Genomic DNA, 22,564 nt, shown 5'->3' on the forward strand with positions numbered 1-22,564 from the left:
TTCAGATCACACCAGTCACCAAGAGAATAAGGCTCAGGTTCACTGCAGGCTCAACACTGAGCTACTGTTTGTGTGTGGGGGGCGAGGGGTAGGGGGTGGGCGTGCATACCTAGTAGTGTCGGGGTTCCTGCATGCAAAATGTGTGCTCCAGCCCCATAAACATCTTTTACCCAAGTATATTTCTCAGTGTTGCTCTTTTTAGAACTTTGGGGGGGGGGGTCGAGGAAAACCACACCCAGTGGTGTTCAGGGCTGCTTTCTGGTCCCGTGCTTAGAGATCACTCCTGGAGGGGTAAGGGGCAATATGGGGTACTGGGATCAAACCAAAGTCAGGCACGTGCAAGGCTGTATTACTTCTCTGGTCCTATATCTGTTTTCTTAAGGCACAACTTTGCTCAGGGTTGTCAGTGTTACTGTGATGCTTAGACATCTCAGGTTTAAAAACTAGAAAAGGAACTTAAGATATGACTAAATATGCTAAAAAAAAAGCTTGATAACTGAAGTTGAAAAATGAATACCAGCTTTGTGCATGTATTAGCAGAGTGAGTTACTCAAATAATGACTAAAACAACTACAAAAATAAATTAATAAGATTACATATCTAATAAAGATATTAGGAAAATAAAAAGGTCAACTTTTTCTAGAATTTGTTTAAAGCAGTTGCCTAGCTTTTTTTTAAAGAAGCAAATTCCAGGAATTTTGGCCTCTCCTTTGCTGCCAAATGTTTCACACCAAAATATTTCTGATATGTGAGTAATATGAGTTAAAAAAAATGAGCCCATAAAAAGACTGAGTACTTTATTTCTAACTTTTGGGGAAGGGTGGGTGTTTGGGTCCCACCCTGCAGTACTCAGGGTTTACTCTTGGCTATGCTCAAGTGCCTGAGGGATGTTCTGCGCCCTAGGGACAAAACCAGGGCTGGCTGCATGTGAGGCAAATATCTTAATCTCTGTGCTATTTCTCCAGCTCCAAACCTCGGTATTTTTTTTTTTTATACCCTCACTGGTCACAGAGCTATCAAACTACATTTAAGAGTAGATGTGAACATAGCAAGTAGGGTGCTTCCCTTGCATGTAGCCGACCCAGATTAGATCCCTGGCATCCCGTATGGACCTCTGAGCCCACAAATAGTGATTTCTGAGTGCAGAACCAGGAGTAACCCTTGAGTACCCACCAGTGTGGCCCCCCAAAAAAAGTTAACAAAAGCAACAAAAAGCAGACATGAAAAATCAATTCCTTCCATATATTTTCCCCAAGTACCTAGGGATCCTGACAAGTGATGAATATTGTATAGAATTATACAAATAAAAATAGCAGGTAGAGAAAGATGGTGAGGGCAGAAATGCTAACTATCTTAGATATCAGGAGATCTCAGCTGTTACTGTAACTTTCCACATGGTGAATCAATAAAAGAATTAATAATAAAATCAAACCTCGGTATTTTAAAAAGGGAATCACATGGTGAAAAACAATTTCATATTCAACTACACAATAAATTTTATCATAACTCACAAATATTTTATAATTGACAACTCTCCCAATCAAAACACTTGGTAGTTGAAAATATACTAAATTTTCACTCTAAGAGTTGGGATTTTTAGAATTTCTAACAGTAATACAAAACACATAAATCGTCCCCCAAATAAATATTTAGTTCCAAAAAAATTATGTGCGCATTTCTGAACACATGAGTACATACTGAAGACCAGGAAAATGGGGCTGGGAGAAAGCATAGGCTTGCACGAGGAAGTCCTGGGCCTCAGGCACAACCTCTGCCCCACCCACACCTCGGCTCACCCTGCACTGTTGGGAGCAACCCCAAACACTGAGTGATGTGTTGATGGTGCCAAAGAAACAAATAAAAAAGCAAAATAAAGAACAGGAAAACAAAAAATAATGAACCTACACCTTTTAAAGCTCAAACTGGCTACCGTCATACCAGATTCATCTCTGAAGTCCTGAAACCTCAAATCAGTACAGACAAGGGCACGGAATAATCACTCATATTTAACTGAAAAAATGTTATTTTTCAGATAAACACACTCATCTTCTTATTTTTAGGAATGTATTTCAAATCTGAGCTAGCATTTATACTGCAAGAAAAAGATACTGGTCAACAAATCTAGGTCCCTTAAAAATATCCACTAAAAAAAAAAAAAAAGGCAGCAATGGGACTCCTGGGAGATCTCGGGATGGGGGGGCGTTACTGGTGCCACTCTCCACCCAGATTTGACCTGAGCGGCCGCACACATGTGGCCTCTCCATTGCTGAATGCCCATGATCCCCGAGGCCCACTACTTTCGGCACCAGCAGCTTCTTGCAGAAATGCCTCTAGACTGTTAACTAAGCTAGAGCACCATGCCGCCACGTGAGGGGAAAGGTTTTTCTCTCTCGGCTTTTTCTTTCCCTGGTGGGCGGCGGCATGGCAACCACCAGCTTATAAGGCCCACTAAACAATGGTACGAGCTTGCAATGATGTAATTTCTAGCAGAAATTTCTCTGGACTTAGTTACTAAAATACCAGAAATCCAAAACCGCGTGGTTGCTACTGCAGCCGCGTGACCTTGTATTCTCTTCATTCTCAGCAATGGAAAACTAATTATCAAATGCTGCCTTTTTGGCAAATCTGATTGTTGGGGGAAAATTCCAAGTAATAATAGTGAGTTTCCTGTTGAAATACTGAATGTAATCAAAGTAAAGAGAAAGAAAAGTGAAAATCACAAGCCACACAGGCAGGGGTGGGGCTGAGTGGTGGGATGGAGGTATACTGGGGTTCTTGGTGGTGGAACATGTGCACTGGTGAAGGGATGGGTGTTTGATCATTCTATGACTGAGACTTAAGCCTGAAAGCTTTGTAACTTCACATGGTGATTCAATAAAAAAATTAAAAGAAAAAAAATTGATGGATACCCCCAGAGGCCCTGTGAAGCCTCGACTTCTTCCTTGTTGTGCAGACCCTGCCTGTGGGGCTGTGGGAGTGTAGCGCAGGGCCTGAACCCAGGCTTGTCCCCCACCACTTCAGACACTCACTTCCGCCCTATTAAGGTGTTTCAGATGAAGGCAGTTTTCCACCTCTTGGCTTCGGCAAGAGAATTTCACCACAGTCTTAAAGATACTAATTTTATTAAGAGGCAACAATGATCATACTAAAGTAGCATATAAAAACTTGCCACAATGGTTCATAAACAAGGTGTGTATTGCTCAAAATCATCTGACTGAGGAAAGATCTTTACCTTTGGAACCAATCTCAAGAGACTCGAGACATAATTCAAATTATTAACATAATATATAATGATAAATATAGCTCTTGAAAAAAGCAAATCATTTTCCTATTAACCATTTTTGAAAAAGATCAACTATAAAAATATTTTCTCCTTATAAATTTCCCTGCCACGATAATGTTAAACCCAGGTTCTTCCTCCTCAACACTGAGTGTTAAAAGCATACACTGCATTCGAGAGAAACATTCCTTTGCAGCCAACATGCTTTTCTCAAGGCACTCTGAGGGGTCAAGGACACTGAAATATTCCCCTTGTCTACTGATCTTTCAGGCACATTTCCCTCAAACTTTTCCGAAGTGAATACTGTTACACTGCTTTTTCTTCACTTTACACGGTCGAGTCCTTAAGTCATCTTTCTTTTACTGGGAGCTGCCCCTTCATTTTCAGCTGGCCGAGAAAGCAGGCTTTTGGTTCCCATGGAAACTGCATTCCTGCGGCGCCGGGCGGGCACTCTTGTTCCACCAACCTATAGGTGAAGCAAAGAACAGAACAGCTTAACATGCTTCCAACAAACTTCTATACAGTTAACTGCATTATTTTCACAGGTGCTAATTTCTCTGTGAATGTGCCTTTATATACTTTTAATCTCCAGGTCTCTGGCTATATCAAAAGACACTTTAAAAAAGAATTCTCACAGTTTTAAACTTTCAAGTAAGAGTAAGGAAGGAAATAAATCAGGATAGACGGATACAGGGAAAGCACTCTCTGGGCTACATTAGAAGGAGGTTGAAAGGTTAAATTTGAAAGTGAGGGAACAGTGGGCTTTTGGAGATTATGTTTACATTAATGACAGAAGAAATGGAAGAAAAATATCAAGGGAGTGAAAGAAACACATGAAAATCAAGAACTGGTAAAAAGGGGAGAAGAAATTACACAACGAAGAAAGCAAGAGTAAGGGAAAGAAGTCCAAAGGAGTAAGGGGAAAAAGTCCAGTGAGCGTGAAAGGACGGGGAAAAAGGGAAAAGCACCCAAGCCTGGAAGGAAAACTCAGAGTCAGAGAGAATCTCAGTAACAGGAGGAAGGAGGAAGAGGCCGCCACAGCGGATGGAGAGGCGGTGGGGAGACTGCTGGCGCCGAGGTACCTTCAATCTACTTTTCCTCACCGGGCGCTGCTGCTGGCCTCGCCTTCAGGCTCCCCGTCTACGGAAGAAGAAGATGCACTTTCAGAACACAGCCCTCCTGCTAGTGCAGTCCAAGTCGTGGTGAAGATGAGATCTGGGACATGCACGCCCTCAGTTCTGAGAGAATATCAAGTTCTAAAATGAGGACATCAAGAAACCTGGGCTTTGAAGGGGAAGACCAATACTGAAGAGCCTGAAACCACCCCCCAGAAACCAGCCCTCTGGGTATCTCTCTTCCCGCCTCACACTCTTAGTTTCCTCACACCTGGTTCAGCGAAGGGACAGGTGATACCCCCAGTCCTAATGCAACATGGACACTGCTTCTGCTGCTCCAGGGTGACCGGCTCACTAAGAGCGAAGCAGAATCTAGTTCTGCTCACGTCACATCTCTCTGTAGAGGTGATTTCTGGTTGGCAATCAGACGACTAGGAGGACAAACTCAGTTGGGATTGACTCTGCCAGTTTTAATCTGATGAGCTTTTAGAACATACTGATCATGGTAACCTGGTTTTTGCATTAACCACTCTTTGCTCAGCTGTTGTTCAACAGAAGTATACTGAACACATGATTTGTTTGTTTTGGGGTGACATCCACTGATGCGGGGTGGTGGGAGCTTTGTGACTCTGTGCTGGGGATGAGGGTCATTCATGGTGCTCTGGAGATCAGTTGGTGCCAGGGGATCAAACTGGGGCCAGCTGCCCACAAGGCAAGTCATTTACCCTGGACTCTCAAGCCACTGGCCAGACTCATTTCATCTACATCACCGAGCAAGGCGAGCATTTTCAACCCTCCCTTGGAGAACAGATGTCTACTACCAGCCCTGCGGAAGGAGCAAAGGAAGACACAGAGAGCTGCTGTAAGAGGATGGGTGGGAAAGTAGGGGTACCAGAGAGACTGGGGTTCCCAGCATCAGTAAGGCACAGAGATATGCAGGTTCTATGGTCTACCTCGCAGGCCCAGAGCCATGGAAAGACCTGAGTTCAAGTGGATTAGGAACAAAGATTCTTATCAGAGGCAGAAGCTTTGGTTGTATTAGGTTTTCACACTGAGAAATGAGATGATTTGTTTCCCACAGGCTTCCATGGAGTCCTTGTCTTCTTCCGTTGCTGCTACGGACAGAATCCCTATCTGTGTTTAGCCTACTTGGACTACAAAATCCTAGACCCGTGGCTTGTCTAAAAGAAAGGAAGGGAGAAAGGTGGGGAATTAAAAACATTTAATTCCCACCAAATGTTAGGCTAAATTGTAGTGAGATGTGAACCAAAAACCTTCCATGCGTTTGAAAACACATCAGCACTGTATCACTGTCATCCTGCTGTTCATTGATTTGTTCGAGCGGGCACCAGTAACGTCTCCATTGTGAGACCAAGAATTACTCATATAATTGACACTAGGGTATATAAATTATAAATGTTTCAGGAAAAAAACAATTAAAAAAAAAGATGACAGAACTCAGACGATAATTTTAACTCAACAAATTTTGGCAACAGGAATGAGAAGTACATGGGATTTTGATCCCTGAACATTTAGATTCATTTAGAGAGAATAAAACTTTTCTTACAACCGAACTCATTAAATTGGATATTTTTTCCTTTTTGTGGTGTGAAAGATCAAACTCGGGTACTAGACTTGCAAGGCAAAGGTAAAGCTTCACCACTGAGATCTATCCCTATTCTTTATTTAAATTGCAGTTTCTCAAATAATGTAAAGAATGACTGAAATGAAGAAAAGTATTCCTATCCATAAGGTTTATAAAAGTTTCAGACAGATGAATGTCATTAAACTATTATTTCTGGGAAGGATTCTATAGAGAGTAACATGAATTATCCAATCAACAGAGTCACAGAATACTTAGCAAAACACAATTTAGTCCTTGAACATTTTATTGCCTTTTAATAAGGCACTGCATTCTCTAATTTTCACATCCTACTTACCAATTTTAATTGTATCACTTATTGGGGTTTTGTTTTGTTTTGGGGGGCCACACCTAGTGATGGTCAGGGGTTACTCCTGGCTCTGCACCCAGAAATGACTCCTGGGAGTTGCTCAGGAAACCAGACAGGAGGTGCGGACCAAACCTGGTTGGCTGCATGCAAAGCGAGTATCTTACCCGCTGTGCTATCACTCCAGCTCCCTGTATTATTTATTGTATACTATTATGCAAATTATCTCAAAGTTAAGGAAATGAAACAGTACACATGCACATAAAATAAAATTACTGCGAATTTACTTTGCTTTCCATAGGTACACCCAAATCTAACTATGGAATGCCTTACCCATGCCTCCACTAGGCAAGCTAAGATTCTTCAGTTTTTTTGACTTACAAACCTTGCCAAAATGGAAAGCCCCACTGACCCAACACCAGGACTCAGCAGGGCAGAGCTTGATCTGCCCTCCCAATGGGCAGGCAGTCTAGAATGGCGCACTGAGTGATCAGGGGGTATGTTTCTTGTCTAATAGACATACAGCACATGTTTCACAGTGAGTTGAAACAGGCTAAGAGCAAATACACACCAAAGAATTGGCTGAAAAAACCAGCTCACCTTTTGCTGTGCTGTGGGCTCCAGTGGCCTGGGGGGGAAAGTGCAAGGGATCCGCCCGTGGAAGACATGGTAGGGCAGCAGGAGGCTGGGGTCCAGGGGCACCCAGGGCACCGAGAGGCTGGAGGGCGCCCCAGGAAGGCTGCAGTGGGTTTTGTGCAGATTATAAGCAGTCCGAGTGAGCTTCCCGTCAGACGTCTTGTATATCAGGAGTGAGGAGTCTTCCGCTGCGTGAGACAGCAAGTAGGAGCCCTCCTGCAAGCTAGGGTCGCACAGAGAGCCTCAGCTTTCAATGGCTGAGACCGTGTCAACAGCATTTCCTAAGCATGATCCAGTAACAAAGTTGAAAACACTGACTAGTATTGGTTTTATGGGGACAACTACGAAACGCCACCTCTAAAAATACTTTTTAACTGAGTAAGATTAAGGCAAACTTTTCTATTACGGATACTAAGAATAACTTTAATTATTACTAGAAAGTTCAGATTTGGATTTTAGACTCCTCTAGCTCAAAAAAAGGGAGAACAGCAGTCCCCTCCTAAAGTATAACATTAAAGTATACAATTATTTGTTTTACTTTTGTACCAGTCTATTTTAAGTGAAGCAAACTGTTTTATTAAAAAAGATTAACTCAGAGAAATGCAAAGAGAGATAAATATGTATTCAGGAAAGAACACAGACTTTTCTGGAGAAGAAAAAGCCTGCATCCATCTAATTTTTTAAATTTATTTTTTTGGGGGTCACACCTGGCGATGCATAGGGGTTACTTCTGGCTCATATACTCAGGAATTACTCCTGGTGGTGCTCTGGGGACAATATGGGATGCTGGGGATCGAACCCGGCCGGGTCGGCTGCATGCAAGGCAAACGCCCTACCTGCTGTGCTATCGCTCCAGCCCCTAATTATTTTTTAAGTTTTGAACAACATCAAAAAAATTATTGTTGTTGTTTGGGTCACACACAATGGTGCACATGGCTTACTCCTGGTTCTGTCCTCTGAAGTCAATGAGATTGAATCTGGGTGAGCGGCTTGCAAGGCCTTTAGAGCCCTAGTCATTGAATCATCTCTCCTGCCTCTTAAGTTTTTAATAATTTAACGGGAAACAAAATAGTCTGCCTAATTCTCTAACCCACAGACAGCATATGCCAAAAAGTATTTTGTCATGTACATACCTAGCATTTCTAAGTAAGGCATTTAAACACATTCAACAAACACACCAACTATATTGCGTCCAGTAATAGCAAGGTAAAGATACAGAAGAGAATGCTGTATTTACTACTCGAGAAGAAGGCAGTAAAAATGGAACAATCACGGTATAGTAAGAGGGGTTGTAAGAGCTAGAGCGGCAGTAACAACAGATAAGCACTGAATATTTATGTATTTTTCCTTTCTCCCACAGAAGCTTGAAGGAATTCCACATATTAACAAGGGTTAAATAGGTATGTTTAACATACTTTTTATCTTCTTAAGATTTTATATTCCTCTAAGCTCAAAAATAAGGAGAATATCAACCCTTTCCTAAAATATATCATTAAAGAAAGTACTGAAGTTCAGTTACATGGATAATCCTACAAATCTGTAAGTTACATTTTCATTAAAATTTTAAGATGAAAATTAATAGGTACTCATAAGGCATGTTCAGAGAATTCTTGTTTTTTTTTCTTTCTTTTTCTTTTTTTGCTTTTATTTTGCCACACCTTGTGGTGCTGACGGGTTACTCCTGGCTCTGCACTCAGGAATCATTCCAATGGGCTCAGGCTCGGGGGACTGTGTGTGATGGGATGCCGGGATCAAACCCAGGTCGGCAGTTTACAAGGCAAATGCCCTAACCATTATAGGTGCTGGCCCTGTGAATTATTTTTTTCTCTGAAATTTTTCCCACAATCCTATATTTTCATGTAAAAAATGACTAATGATTGGCTTGGTATGAAGAATGAGAAAAACAAAAAAAGAAATATTTTAAGTACTTATATAAATGGGACTGGAGAGACGGCTCAATGTACTGAAGCACGTGCTTTGGATGTGAGGCCGGGATTCTATCCTCAATAATGCCCGAGATTGAGAGCAGTGCCTGGAACAACCTGAGTACCACTAGATGTGGCCCCGGCCCACAAATCAATTTCTGGATCTGTATCTTTTTTTTTTTTTGTATCTTTTTGTTTTTGAGTCACACCCTGGGGTGCTCAAAGGACCATAAGGTTCTGAGGGGTAGCTTAGGCCGCCTGCATGTCAGCCCTCTGAGCTCTCTCCAGCCCCTATGTTCCCTTCCATGGGTTTGTTAGCGTGATTAAGGACACAGTGTGACAAGGAAGGAGAGATCTGAATGGGCCACTCTGGAGAATGAAAGAAGGAAGCCACTCCTTCCAGAAGGGGGCATACTGACATCTGCAGTGCAGGACAATGACCTGTGAGTTACAGGTGTTTATTTATTTACCTTTTCCTGGCCACACCCAGCAGTCTTCAGAAGGGACTTCTAACTCAGAGCCTGGGAGGGGCCACTGCTGGTGCACTCTGGGACCAAGGAGCCCTGGGACTGATCTCAGACCCCATGCATCAAGGCCTGTGCTGAGCTTATTGAGCTGTCTCTCCTGCCCTCACTGAAGAGCTCTGACCTCTGGAAGTGTACGAAAATTATCCTGTATTGTTGTGAGGCACTAAATTTGTAGTAATTTGTTATGATGGAAATAGAAAGTCAATACAATGGTTTTTAGAGAAAAATGTAAATGTCAAGCTAATTAAAGCCAGGTACTATCATTTTTAAAAAGCTTAATTTCAACTACATTTGCAGGTTATTTTCTATCTCTGCCAAAATGCATATGTTCAAAGTTTCTATAAATGCTCATATAAAAACAGATGCACCAAGGCAAAATATTCAAAAATTAACTCACCTACTTAATTTCTTTAGAATGTGTTGCAGGATGTTAAATAAACTTGAAATCCTATTAGTGAGAAGAAATTCATGTAAAGTTAAACGACAAATTTCAAAAAAGGCTGACTTTTTTTTAAATGGATTTTTAAAAAAATTGAATCATCGTGAGATACAGTTACAAAGCTTTCATGTTTGAGTTTCAGTCATACAATGATTGAACACCCATCCCTCCACCAGTGCACATTTTCCACCACCAATGTCCCCAGTTCCCACCCACCCCCATCCCGGCCCTCCCCTTGCCTCTATGGCAGACAATTTCCCCATACCCTCTCTTTACTTTGGGACATTATGGTTTGCAATACAAATACTGAGAGGCCATCATGTTTGATCCTTTATCTATTTCAAGCACACACCTCCCATCCCGACAGATCCTTCCAACCATCACTGATTTAGTGGTCCCCTCTCTATTCCAGCTGCCTTCTCCCCCAGCTCATGAGGCAGGAAAAGCCTTACTCTTAATAATGATCACTCCTCAGGAAGAGAAATGCCCTCATTAATAAAGAAAACAATAGATGATATAATGAAAAACAGAATACAATGCCTTTACCCTGTTGGAGTGCATGGTAAAATTTATTTATTAATTACCATCACTTCCTGACTTCTCTTCAAAATAATAAAGTATTGGTCTAACATGAGTTTTGCTTTTCAAAATGGAGAACTGCAAACATTCTTATAAACGTAAAACCAGAAAAGCCAATGGCTGGCCAGGACAGCTAAAGGGAAAGAAAATAGACCACTTAAAGCTCATTTATTATTTCTTCATTTAAAAATAGCTTTGCTTGGGAAAGGCAGAGCTGGTGATGAGCAGTTTAGGGTCAACTTTTACTTTCCCAATGGAAAGAGAAACCCCCTCCTCCCAGAGGGGCTGTGTGTCTGGGGCCACGCGGGCAGGCCTGCACAGCATGCAGCCAGTCCTCCTGCTCGCACATGCCTCAAGGAGGAGCTTAAGTCCAAGCAAAGTTCAAGTTTGAACCTGGGAACCTTAAAAAACTGTGTGACCCCAGTGCTGGAACTTGCATGTGGTTAAAGAACTAGTGTAAAAGGACAATTTCTCCTGTTATGGGTTAGTCTGACCTAATTAACCACCCAGCTTGGCCCTGGCCTCTGAGTCCAAGTTTCCTTGGACACAAAATGGAGATAACGCTCTCCTCAGTTCTTCCTGTGAAGTTGTGAGACACAGATCAGATAACATTCAGAATAAGTCACTGTCCTCTGTACTCAGGAATTTGAGGTTCTATGTAATATAAATCAACAGCGCTCTGACGTCCAGTGATGCGTGGCAGAGGGCAAGTTTTAGAATCAGGATGTGCAAATGACTGCAAGCAACTCTGAAAGCCGAGAACGCTGTCTAGGACAGACTGATTCTCCCATCCTCAGGGGGCCAACCCTGCTCCAGCAGCCCTCGGCTACTGTGCTCTTCCAGCCTACGGGTCTGAGATGGGAAGAAGTGGTTCCATTAGCTCTCCAGCTGATCCAGAGAGAAAGAGCTTACTACAGACGCACCATAAGATGGGAGAAGGAAGCTTCAACAAACAAAAAGATGAAATATTTTGAAGTACATGACTTAACCATAACTAGTATATAGCAACATAAAAGAAAATAAGATTATATTAACCATATTAACAATATTTAATGTCCCAGTGCAAAGTAAATGTTCTTACTTGAGAGCTGAAAGCTTTACTTTTAACTCTTCTGAGGTAATTTCTTCTAGCAGGAAAAGCTTTGAAGTAAATGCATCAATATGTCCTAAAATAAAACATCAGAAATCTCTGTAAAGATATTTTTACAAGGGTGAATTTATTCATAAAGGAGCCATATACTTTAAAGAGAAGAAAAATGCACATTTTGCTAAGTTTATTAAAGCTGTAGTTTAAATGGCACTAAGTCAAATTATCATTAAAAAATAGTGATTTTAAGGTATTTGCTAAACATAAAGAGGATTTTTCCCGTGTGCACAGAAAACACTGTCTCTGAACGGCAGTTTCTGAGAAGCTGCTGGGGTCTCTGAGAAACCACATGAGACTCAATCCTCAGCACAGGCCCGGCCTGCTCCCCCGCCACAGTTCTTTATAGGAAGAACATAAACTGTTAGAACATCGACGTTTCTAACTCTGACTAAAGCTGACTGTGTGTGTGCTGGGGGGAGCGGCGGCGCACTGAGCAGTTGTCTGAGGTCTACTCCTGGCTCTGTGCTCGGGGACCGCTCCTAAGTGTTGCTGCGGGGAGGCATCTGCAGTGCTATGGACTTGAACCGGGGTCAGCCACATGCAAGGCAAGCTCCCTATCTCCTGTACTATCTCTCTTGCCCCTTAAAGTTCAATTCTCCTGGAGACTATTTTCAGAGAACTATGTGCCTGTCAAGGTTAGTTATTAAAGTCAGATTTGTACCTGAGTTTGGACATTCTCTACACATCTCTAAGGCGCTCAGTCACTACAGGAACATTCCATGACAAAAAGCCAGCTTAATTCACAATACCCAAGATATAAAAATAGCCTGTCCCCATCGATATAAGAATGAGTGTTATTCAGCAACAAGAGAGACAGGAAATCTGCCACTTGCATCAGCATGGATGGAACCTGAGGGTACTGTACCAGGGGAAATAAGCCAGATAGAAAGAGAGCGTTCTCTCAGAGTGTCACTTCTGGGAAATCCAAGAAAAGAAAGAACAACTCACAGAAACAGTAAAACAAATGGCTGCTAAGGTCTGGGCTTGGGGAATAGGGAGAGGCTGATGAAAGGGAACCAAGTGGGGCCAGGCAACGAGCTCAGTGGCAGACCAGCTTCTGCATATGAGATCCCGACTTTGATCACCAGCATCATCACCAAGGGGGAGAAAAGGCAGGTGCAAAGGTAGAAACTGAGCAAAGAAGGAAGATCAGAGAAGCTGTAGCAGAACATGGTGATTAGAGCTGGTAACCATGGAGAACTGAAGTATGAGAGAAACTTTAGATTTTTACTTAACAATTTAATCAACCACTCCTTAATAAGGTTGAGAATACATTTTAAGGGGTGGTACCAGGGATTGAATCCCAGGTCTGGAACACATGAGGCACATAATCTATCACTGAGTTTATTACTACTTTGTGGGGTCAGGGAGTTCCCCAGAGGTCTCGGTGGTCTGGGGCACATTCCTGGTGACAGTCAGCTTGGTGATTCAGTTTGAATCAGCAGTGTGCTGCTGCGGGGGGGGGGGGGGGCGCGCAGGAGTGTATATGCATGTGAGCGTGTGTGTGTGCACGTATATACAGGTGCACAAATTATCAGGGATGGAACTCAACACATGCATTCTGGCCCTCTGAGCTATCTTCCTGAGTCCATGTGGCTTATTTCTAATCAAAACAAACCCTAACAGTTCCCATTATCAAAACAAAAATTCAATACCAGCTTTATACAGGCTAGAGGACACTGCTATTTTAAACAAAGTATTGTGGGGGTTAGGGAGATAACAGATCGGGTAAGCTGCTTGCCTTGCACATGGCCAACCTGGGCTCGATTCCTGGCATCAAATATATTATCCCCAGAACCACGTTGGAGTTACTCAATCCCTGAGCCTGGTGTAAGGCCTTCCCCTCCTCACCCCCCCATCCCCTGGGCCTGTACCCACCTACCACCCACCAACTCCCACCAAGTGCACAAAATACTGAGTATAGTCTAGACAATGAAGTTGGCTGAAACCTATAGGGAGACCCTGAAATGTTATGTGAGTGATGTCAATACAGTGCTGACTCAAACTCTGCATCCCCAAGTCGACATGACAACTAGCCTAAAACTACGATAGAATCACTCACTGATGCAGAACAGAAGGCTGCTGTGTTTGTGATACCAAGGGCTGAACCCAGAGTGTTTTATTGTTTTCAGGTCCAATGTTCACTTATCAAGACCCATGACCTGGAAAGCTGACACGGACGGCTGGAACAACAACCTGCCCTATAGCAACTTCTCATTTCTTGGCCTCTTTCATGTCACTGACTTTGTGTTTGTAAAACAAAGTCAAAATATTTTTACCAGATGTCTTTCTTCAAAGACAACATATTATTTTCTACCCACGCCTGCCTATTTCCTATGCTGACTTTTAGTTTTGCCTCTACATTTCTAACATTTCATTATACAGTAATGTTTCCAATAAGACATATTTTAACGGCTTAACAACTGCAGAAAGAGAATGAGCACAATAAAATATCTTTAGGCATTTACTAGACAGACTTTTGAGGAGACTCAGTCATTACTGTTTTAATGAAATCTCAAGGAAAGGTACGGTTTACACTAAGTCAGGTCAGTTAAAATGAACTGAACAGAGAGCATTGTACTAAGTGCTCTGAGAGCTCACCTTTTCAGCTATTTCAGCAAGAAGGTCTCCAAAAGTCAGGGGCACCTGAGCAAGAGCTGGGCAGCAGAGCCGCAGGCACTGGAGGAGTCAAAGTGCCTTGCAGATACTTTCTATGCAGTTAAGGTTGAAAAGTACTTTTCATATAGTTAGATTAAGCCTGTATAAACATGCGTTCTCACATGTGGATACACACAGGCAATTCTTGCTTTGCAGTGTGGGACTATAGCAAAAACCATGCAAGCAATTTTAATAATTGATGGAGAAAATTATGACTAATCCATAACTCTAATATTTTTGTCAAAATAATACAAAATCTCTAATTATAAGTATACCCTGAAACGACGATTTCCTTATCACACTGCAGCTTCCAACACTGCCTGCTGCCTCTCCACCCTTTAGGTGGCCGCCACCTCCCTACTCCCGTGTCCAGGTCGCCTTCACCGAGCTCCTCAGCAGCAATGTCAGTATCTCCACCCATCTCACTTCCAGCGTATCACTTCTTCCTGTGCTCTGACCTTTGTGAGCCGGTTCCCTCTTTTAATTATCTACTTCAGTAACAAGTCAGGTACTTAACACTGGAAAAACTCAACTACATACTCTGCTTTCTAGGTATGAGATCTGTAGGCGAAAGGCACCTGGTGACCAATCACTGCAGCCTTTGAATGAAGGGACATTGTCCCTGGTCCTGATGAGTCAGAAGTGATGCTGATATTTGATGCAATGACTCATAGTTAACATCATTTCATGACTTACGACTGTTTATATCACAAACTGCAAAGCAGGAAGTGTGTGCCCACTGTACAGAATGGGTATGTATCAGAGTGGGGTTTCTTATGCTTTTTCCAATTATGACGTAGTTCCTTCCTTGTTTCTGGGTCACTTCAGGTGGTGTGCAGAGCACCCCGAGATCAAAACAGGCCTCTAGCATGCAAAGCTCATTCTCTGAGGAGAAATTACCTTACAGCTCCTTATAGTTATATGGAGAAACTACTTTATGGCTCCTTGAAATCTTGGAGTCATGGGACAGGGCTGGCAAAGTGACAAAGGAATGTTTAAGGAAAAGGACAGAGGCTAGCAATGCCAGAGGAAAGCTAAGAAACAGCAGCGGGTGAATCCATGAAACAGAGAACTCAGACTGCCGGCAGTCTTTGGGTTCCAGTTTCAAGATCTCAGGTGCAGGGAGACAGGTGGATGGGCAGGAGTGCACAAGCGGCTGCATGGTGCCCAGTGTTGGTGAGAAACCACGCAGCCCCCAGCAACACAGGGAGCAGCTCCTGAGCACTGTTGGGCACATTCACCCTCTCTGCCTGTCCAAGTTAAACATCACTTTTGCTTGGCAGAAACAGACTGTGTGTGTGTGTTTAAAAACCACAAGTCTTACTAATAATCCACCTACAAGTTCTTTAAAAAAAAAAGAAAAAGCTGGGGGCTGGAGTGATAGTCCATCTGTTAGTGCGTTTGCCTTGCACGAGGCCGACCTGGGTTCGATCACAGGCATCCCATATGGTCCCCCAAGACCTGGGTTCGATCACAGACATCCCATATGGTCCCCCAAGCACTGCTGGTAGTGATTCCTCAGTGCAAAGCCAGGAGTAACCCCTGTGCATCACTGGGTGTGACACAAAAAGAAAAAAAAAAGACAGAAAGAAAAAATATAGCTATAAATTACAAAACAACCACAAACCTACTATACTGTACATAAGAGTTTCTTGATCTGGCACCAAGGTGGTGGCCCAAAACAATGGAGCACTTGCTTTCCATGGGAGGATCTCAGGTTTGATCCCCCGCACCACATGATCTCTGAGTACCACCAAGCAGGAGTAGCTCCTGAGCACCATCACCAATTATGGCTCCCAAACCAAACACAACAAAGCATTTTTGATCCTACTCAGTATCAAAGTATTAAAGCTTGTATTATTATCATGAGTAGTATTTTTAATTTTGGAACTACATCTGGGTGCAGTGCTTAGGGCATAGGGGGTAGGGGGTTCACTTTCGGTGGGACCCAAGGGCTCAGGCCAGGCCTTTGTATATAAAATACATGCTCAACTCTAGCTATCTCACGGCCCAAAGGTAATTTTTTTCCTTAACAAAATTCACCTCTCTCAAGATTTGTACAACTGGGGATTTCACTGCAAGAATTCAGAGCACTCTGCCAATCTTTCCCACATTTTCCTCATCAGCCCAGTGATGCTTCTTGGTCTAATCTGACAAAGGTGGTCACTGATATGGAACAGATTAAGGACACTGCCTGCAAGTGTGTGATGTTAAGATGAAGAGGGCACATTCAATATCACATTTGACTGGATTCAACACCCAAGCAAGAGGTGTCAATCTATGTAATAAAAATAATGTTCAATTTTTATTTAATTTCTTTCTCTTTTCTTTTCTAATTTTGTTTTTTGGGCCACATGCAGCAGTGCTCAGGGGACCATAAGTTGTGCTAGGGATGGAACCCAGGCCGGCCACTGGTAAAAAGAATAATGTATATAAATCTAGTGGTTGATCTTTTTACCACTTTCCTTTTTTCTGAACTTCTGCAGTTCAGAAAACTGTATGGGCTGGAGTGATAGCAGTAGGGCATTTTCCTTGCATGCGGCTAACCCGGACTCAATTCTTCTGCCCCTCTCAGAGAACCCGGCAGCTACCGAGAGTATCTCACCCGCACGGCGGAGCCTGGCAAGCAACCTGTGGCATATTCAAATGCCAAACACAGTAACAAGTCTCACAATGGAGATGTTACTAGTGCCCGCTCGAGCAAATCGATGAGCAACGGGATGAGAGTGATAGTATTTACAGTTCCAACATTATCTAAGACAACTTCACTCATTCTAAAGACATCTGAGTACCTTTGAGCATCAGGTCCTTTTCTAGGTGCTTGAGATATAGAAGTAAACACAAGACATTAAGATATAAATACCATTAGGGATGAAATCCTGTCAGGTGTCAGCTGCACCCAGGAAAGGAGGCCGGGGAAGGGGTAGCGGAGTCAACAATCAGATGAAGAAATCCAGGGCTCTGGGCATGGTGTTTGGGTCACTTCTCACTTAATAACACCCATTAAACACGGGGGTGGGGGGACAGACAGCAGTCTGGGAATTGGAACATAGCATCTGAGAATTTTTTCAGGATCAGAGCAACAGTCATTGGAATTTAGGGTTCGTCGATGAGATCTGACACTGAAGTTCAGCTTTAGATCCTGTGAGGAATCCCTGGGTTTGTCAGGTCTGGAAGAAGACACAGGATTTCTTGATTCCTGCACGGTGGTGCTCACAGGTATGATCCATTACAACAAACGGCCACAAGACAAAAGAAAAACCCGCAAAAGGAAAAGGTGTAGGGGTTGGAACCGAGAGGATGGTACTGCAAGCTCTAGGACTCTTCTAGTGGGACGCCAGGGAGGTACTAGGGCTCTGGGATTGGACAGCACTGGGGCTCAGGGCACCAGGAAGTTCTTCCTGCCACTGAATCATACATCAAACATTAAACAATGCCACAGTGCTACGAGCCAAGCATATTTCTCACAATTAAGAATTTGAGACCTTTCTCTCTTTAAAGACATCAAGCCATATATTCAGGGAGCAAAAGAACCTCAAAAGGAGAATTTCTAAAGAAAACCTAACCAAGGCCTTGGGAGGGAAGGCTCACTGAGAGGTTCCGAGAAGGCAAATTTCACCACTGGGAGAAAACTGTTGAAAACTGGGGGAAAGGTAAAATTTTAAGTTTGTTGAATGGAAAGAATACAACTAACCAGATTTTCATTTATATAGGTGCTTAAAAATTTACATATTCACGCTACACTCGACCTCCCTTACTTATAAACAAGCCAGCGCCACCACCACAGCCCTGAGCGTGAAGCCCCTTCCTCCTCCCCCACAGCACTGATGGCACAGCCGGAGCCGGAGCCGGAGCACAGCTGACGGGAAAGCCGTGTGGGGCCCACCAGCTCAGGGAGCAAACAGTCACAGAAGGCTCAGCCAGCACCAACCGGCTCACCCAATGCTGACAGTGACGTTAGCAACACTCTCGTGAGATATAACAACTGCCACAAGCTGATTGCATTAGGAACTCTATAAGCGACTGTTTAAAAAGGAAAAAATATGTACTTATATAGTATATTTATACATTTATGTAGGTTTAATAGTTGTTAAGTGAAACGCAGCTCAAGCGACAGGCCGACAGCACTGATTCCTTCCTCTGATGATTGGTTCCGTTCCCCTTCCCCTGTAGATTTATTCCCGGCTACCTTTCTAGGCTGCAGCTTATACACGACAAGATCATCATTTCTAATGGTGTTTAATGACATTGTCACATCTTCTGTTCATATAGCTCAGCATTTCACGTATGTGGTACAGAGAGAAATAGAAATGAAGAAACAAAACAAAACACCAATGATTACTCAAGTTACAGACGAAGCCAGTGGTCTGCAGCAGAGGTGGGCAGCCAGCAGGGCTCAGTGCACAGTGAGAGACACGTGTAGGCAGACACATGAGCCTGCCACAGCAGGAACGTGCCTATGTACAAAGATGCACATCTGAAACAAAGCATTGTAACGCCCCACCCTGAGGTCGAAATAATGAAAGAAAAGCCTGCTCAGGTCGGGACTGGGCCTCCTCCACCCAGATCCCCAGTTTTCCAGTAGCTTGGCAGTCACACCCCCAAACTGCTCCCTGGTCCCCACCCATGTAATCTCATCAGTGGCCAAGATCCAGAGACTATAAACTAAAGCTCCCCAAAGAGAGCAAAGCAGAATCTCCTGACGCTGCGACAGGCTGTCTTCACCAGAGCCCCCTCGGAAGGGGGCAGGTTGAGTTTCCCTCCCCGCCCCAGGCAGAGCCCCGGCAGCCAAAAACTTCTAGAACCCAGCCACAGCCACACTCAAGGCCACTTTCCACCCTTGGACGATCCTCATGCATGAAGGAACTGGAAGAGAAACCCAGGTATGCAGGACCCACGGCTGAGATCTCCAGGCCTGCTCGGATCAGGATTGGGCCTCCTCTACCCAGATCCCCAGTTTTCCAGTAGCTAGGCAGTCACACCCACAAACTGTACCCCCTCCCCCCACATGCCATGCAATCTCATCAACAGCCAAGATCCAGAGAACGTAATATAAAACTCCCAGAAGAGAGTGATGCAGTGTTTATTGGAGAGTGTGGCTGAGAATACTCTAGCCCACTGATGTACCTAAAGCAGCACAGATGTGTTTGGTTTTAACACACTTGCTTGTATTCTTGCATATACAGGCTTAAATGGCCCCAGAATTAAATACAACAACCTTCACACACTTCCCTCTTATTGTGGTGGGAAGGTGCTCACTGGTTGGGTGGGTGCTTGAATATTATCTGCAATGAACTGTTGTGAACTACTTTATGAAAACAAAATGTATAAAAATCATAAAAAAAGATAAACGAAGTCATTAAAGTAAAAAAAGAAACGGGAAAAGAAATAAAGTGATTACTATTTGCAAAGAACACGATGGCTTATTCTGTTAGATAATAATCATCATATGATTATCACAGAATCATATTATATCATATAATGACTATCATATAATCGTTATTACAAATTATCATATAACTTATGATCTAAGTTACTGGAGTTTAGTAAAGCTGCTATATATAAAGATACACAAAATCAACATGCAAAAATTATATAGTAGAAACAAACCACATAAAAATAAAACACCAGAAATACAATTTTCAATAGAATATCAAATAGCACTATAGCACTGTCATCCTGTTGTTCAAGGATTTGCTCTAGTGGGCACCAGAAACATCTCCATTGTGAGACTTGTTACTGTTTTTGGCATATCGAATATGCCACAGGGAGCCTGCCAGGCACTGCTGTGAGGGAGGGATAACACTCGGTAGCTTGCTGGGCTCTCCAAGAGGGACGGAGTAGTAATTAAACCTGGGTCGGCCGCGTGCAAGGCAAACACCTACCTACTGTGCTGTCACTCTAGTCCAAAATATCAAATACTAACAATATATCTAACAAAGGAAGTGCAAGATCTCTACATAGAAAAACATTTAGAGAAATTTAAAATATATGAATAAATAAATATGTTAAGTTCACAAACTAGAAAATTTATTTATCTATTTAGGTTTTGGGATTTTTTTTTGATACACAGCAATGGGGGCTAGAGTGATAGCACAGCAGGCAGGGCGTTTGCCTTGCATGCGGCTAACCTGGGTTCGATTCCCAGCATCCCATACCTCTGAGCACCGCCAGGGGTAATTCCTATGCATCGCTGGGTGTGACCCGAAAAAGGGAAAAAAAAGATAGAAAAAGAACATGAGGATAGAGGCAAGTATTAAAAGCATTAAAAAAAAAAAACACACAGTAAGGGAGCAACAAACGGCCAAGGCAACACAATGGAAGAAGTGACCCACACAATGGAGTTGGTGGGGAGGAGGGGTAAGAAGGGGAGAGGCACTGGGGTCCGTAGGAGAGGGTGGTGGGTACTCTGGTACTGGTATGGTGCTAGAATTATGTGCATGAGAAATCATTATTAACAATATTGTAAACTGCAGAATCTAAGTCAATAAAAAAAATTAGCAAAAAATTCCAATATTCTTGACATTGCTAATAAAAACTGAAATTCACTTATTCTAAAACTGGAATGTGAAAAGGTCCAAGAATAGTCAAGCAACTCTTTATGTACAGTAAAGTCACAGGCTATAACCAATACTCAAAAGTCCATGGCTTTCCTATATGCAAATGAGAGAGAAAAAAGTGACATGAAAATAGCAATCATGCCTCAGAAAATCAAGTACCTAGGAATCAGCGCAACTAAGGAGGTAAAGGACCTGTACAGAGAAAACTACAAAACGCTACTTCTTGAAATAAAGGAGGACATGAGGAAATGGAAACATATCCCCTGCTCGTGGATTGGGAGAATTAACATTGTCTAAATTGCAATGCTCCCCAAAGCATTATACAGATTCAGCGCGATCCCTAAAAGGATACCCATGAAATTTTTCAAAGAAATGGATCAAACACTCCTGAAATTCATATGGAACAACAAACCCCCACAAGTAACTAAAGCATGTCTGGGGAAAAAGAAGATGGGAGGCATCACTTTCCCCAACCTCAAACTCTACTAAAAAGCGGTAATAATCAAAACAGCATGGTACTGGAACAAAGGCAGAGCCGCAGACCAATGGAACAGGGTGGAATATCCTTACACACACCCTCAAATATATGATCACCTAATCTTTGATAAGGGAGCAAGAAATGTGAAGTGGACCAAGGAAAGCCTTTTTACCAAATGGTGCTGGCAAAACTGGACAGCTACATGCAAAAAAATGGGCTTAGACATCGACCTAACACCATGCACAAAAGTCAGATCAAAATGGATCAAAGACCTCAACATCAGACCAGAATCCATAAGGTACATTGAAGACAAGGTTGGCAAAACCCTCCAGGACATTGAAGGGATCTTCAAAGATGACAGGCCACTGACCAAGCAAGTGGAAACAGAGATAAAAAAAAAAAAAAATGGGACTATCTTAAACTAAGAAGCTTCTGAACCTAAAAAAAAAAAAAAAAAACTGACCAGAATACAAACACAGTCTACAGAATGGGAAAGGATATTCACCCAATACCCATCTGATAAGGGGTTGATATCAAGGATATACAAGGCATTGATTGAACTCTACAAGAAGAAAACATCCACTCCCAACAGAAAATGGGGCAATGAAATGAACAGAAACTTTCTCAAAGAAGAAATCCGAATGGCCAAAAGGCACATGAAAAAAAAGTTCTTCATCACTAATCATCAGGGAGATGGAGATCAAAACCACAATGAGATATCATCTCACACCACAGAGACTGGCCCAGATCCAAAAGAACAAAAGCAACTGGTGTTGGCGTGGATGTGGGGAGAAAGGAGCTCTCCTTCACTGCTGGTAGGAATGCCGACTGGTTCAGCCTTTTGGGAAAACAATATGGACGTTTCTCAAAAAATTAGAAATTGAACTCCCATTTGACCCAGCAATACTACTTCTGGGAATATATCCTGGAGATGAAAAATGTGGATCAACATGGAGAGTATCATGCTAAGTGAAATGAGTCAGAAAGAGAGGGACAGACATAGAAGGACTGCACTCATTGTGGAATATAATGTAACAGAATGGGAGACAACCCAAGGATAGTAGAGATAATGACCAGGAGAATTGCTTCACGGCTTAGAATCTGGCCTCACACGCTGGGGGTAAGGGCAGCTCAGATGGAGAAGGGACCACCAAGTAAAGGATGCTTGGAGGGCCTGCTCAGGATGGGAGATGCATGCTGAAAGTAGATGATAGACCAAGAATGATGGCCACCTAATACCTGTGCAATCCACAACACCCAAAAGGAGAAAG

At 42.8% G+C, this 22,564-nt stretch overlaps 1 protein-coding gene across 5 annotated transcripts in view; it reads right to left on the reverse strand.

Annotated features, from left to right (window-relative positions):
• Positions 1–772: 772 nt before the first annotated feature.
• ICE2 (interactor of little elongation complex ELL subunit 2) overlaps positions 773–22,564 on the reverse strand; it is a 58,983-nt gene continuing 37,191 nt past the window's right edge. For 2 of the 5 annotated variants that reach the window (XM_055118288.1, XM_055118287.1), the window contains 4 exons: positions 11,532–11,616; positions 9,830–9,880; positions 6,945–7,203; positions 777–3,746 (listed from right to left, as the gene is read on the reverse strand). In XM_055118288.1, coding sequence (XP_054974263.1) covers positions 3,624–3,746; positions 6,945–7,203; positions 9,830–9,880; positions 11,532–11,616 — 518 coding nt within the window. In that variant the 3' untranslated portion in view covers positions 777–3,623. Of the gene's footprint in view, positions 3,747–4,362; positions 4,421–6,944; positions 7,204–9,829; positions 9,881–11,531; positions 11,617–22,564 lie in introns of all 5 variants that reach the window. The other 3 variants (XM_055118286.1, XM_055118285.1, XM_004602631.2) reach the window with 3 other exon arrangements.

The sequence above is a fragment of the Sorex araneus genome, chromosome 10, assembly GCF_027595985.1.
Source record: "Sorex araneus isolate mSorAra2 chromosome 10, mSorAra2.pri, whole genome shotgun sequence".
NCBI classification, from domain to species: Eukaryota; Metazoa; Chordata; class Mammalia; order Eulipotyphla; family Soricidae; genus Sorex; species Sorex araneus.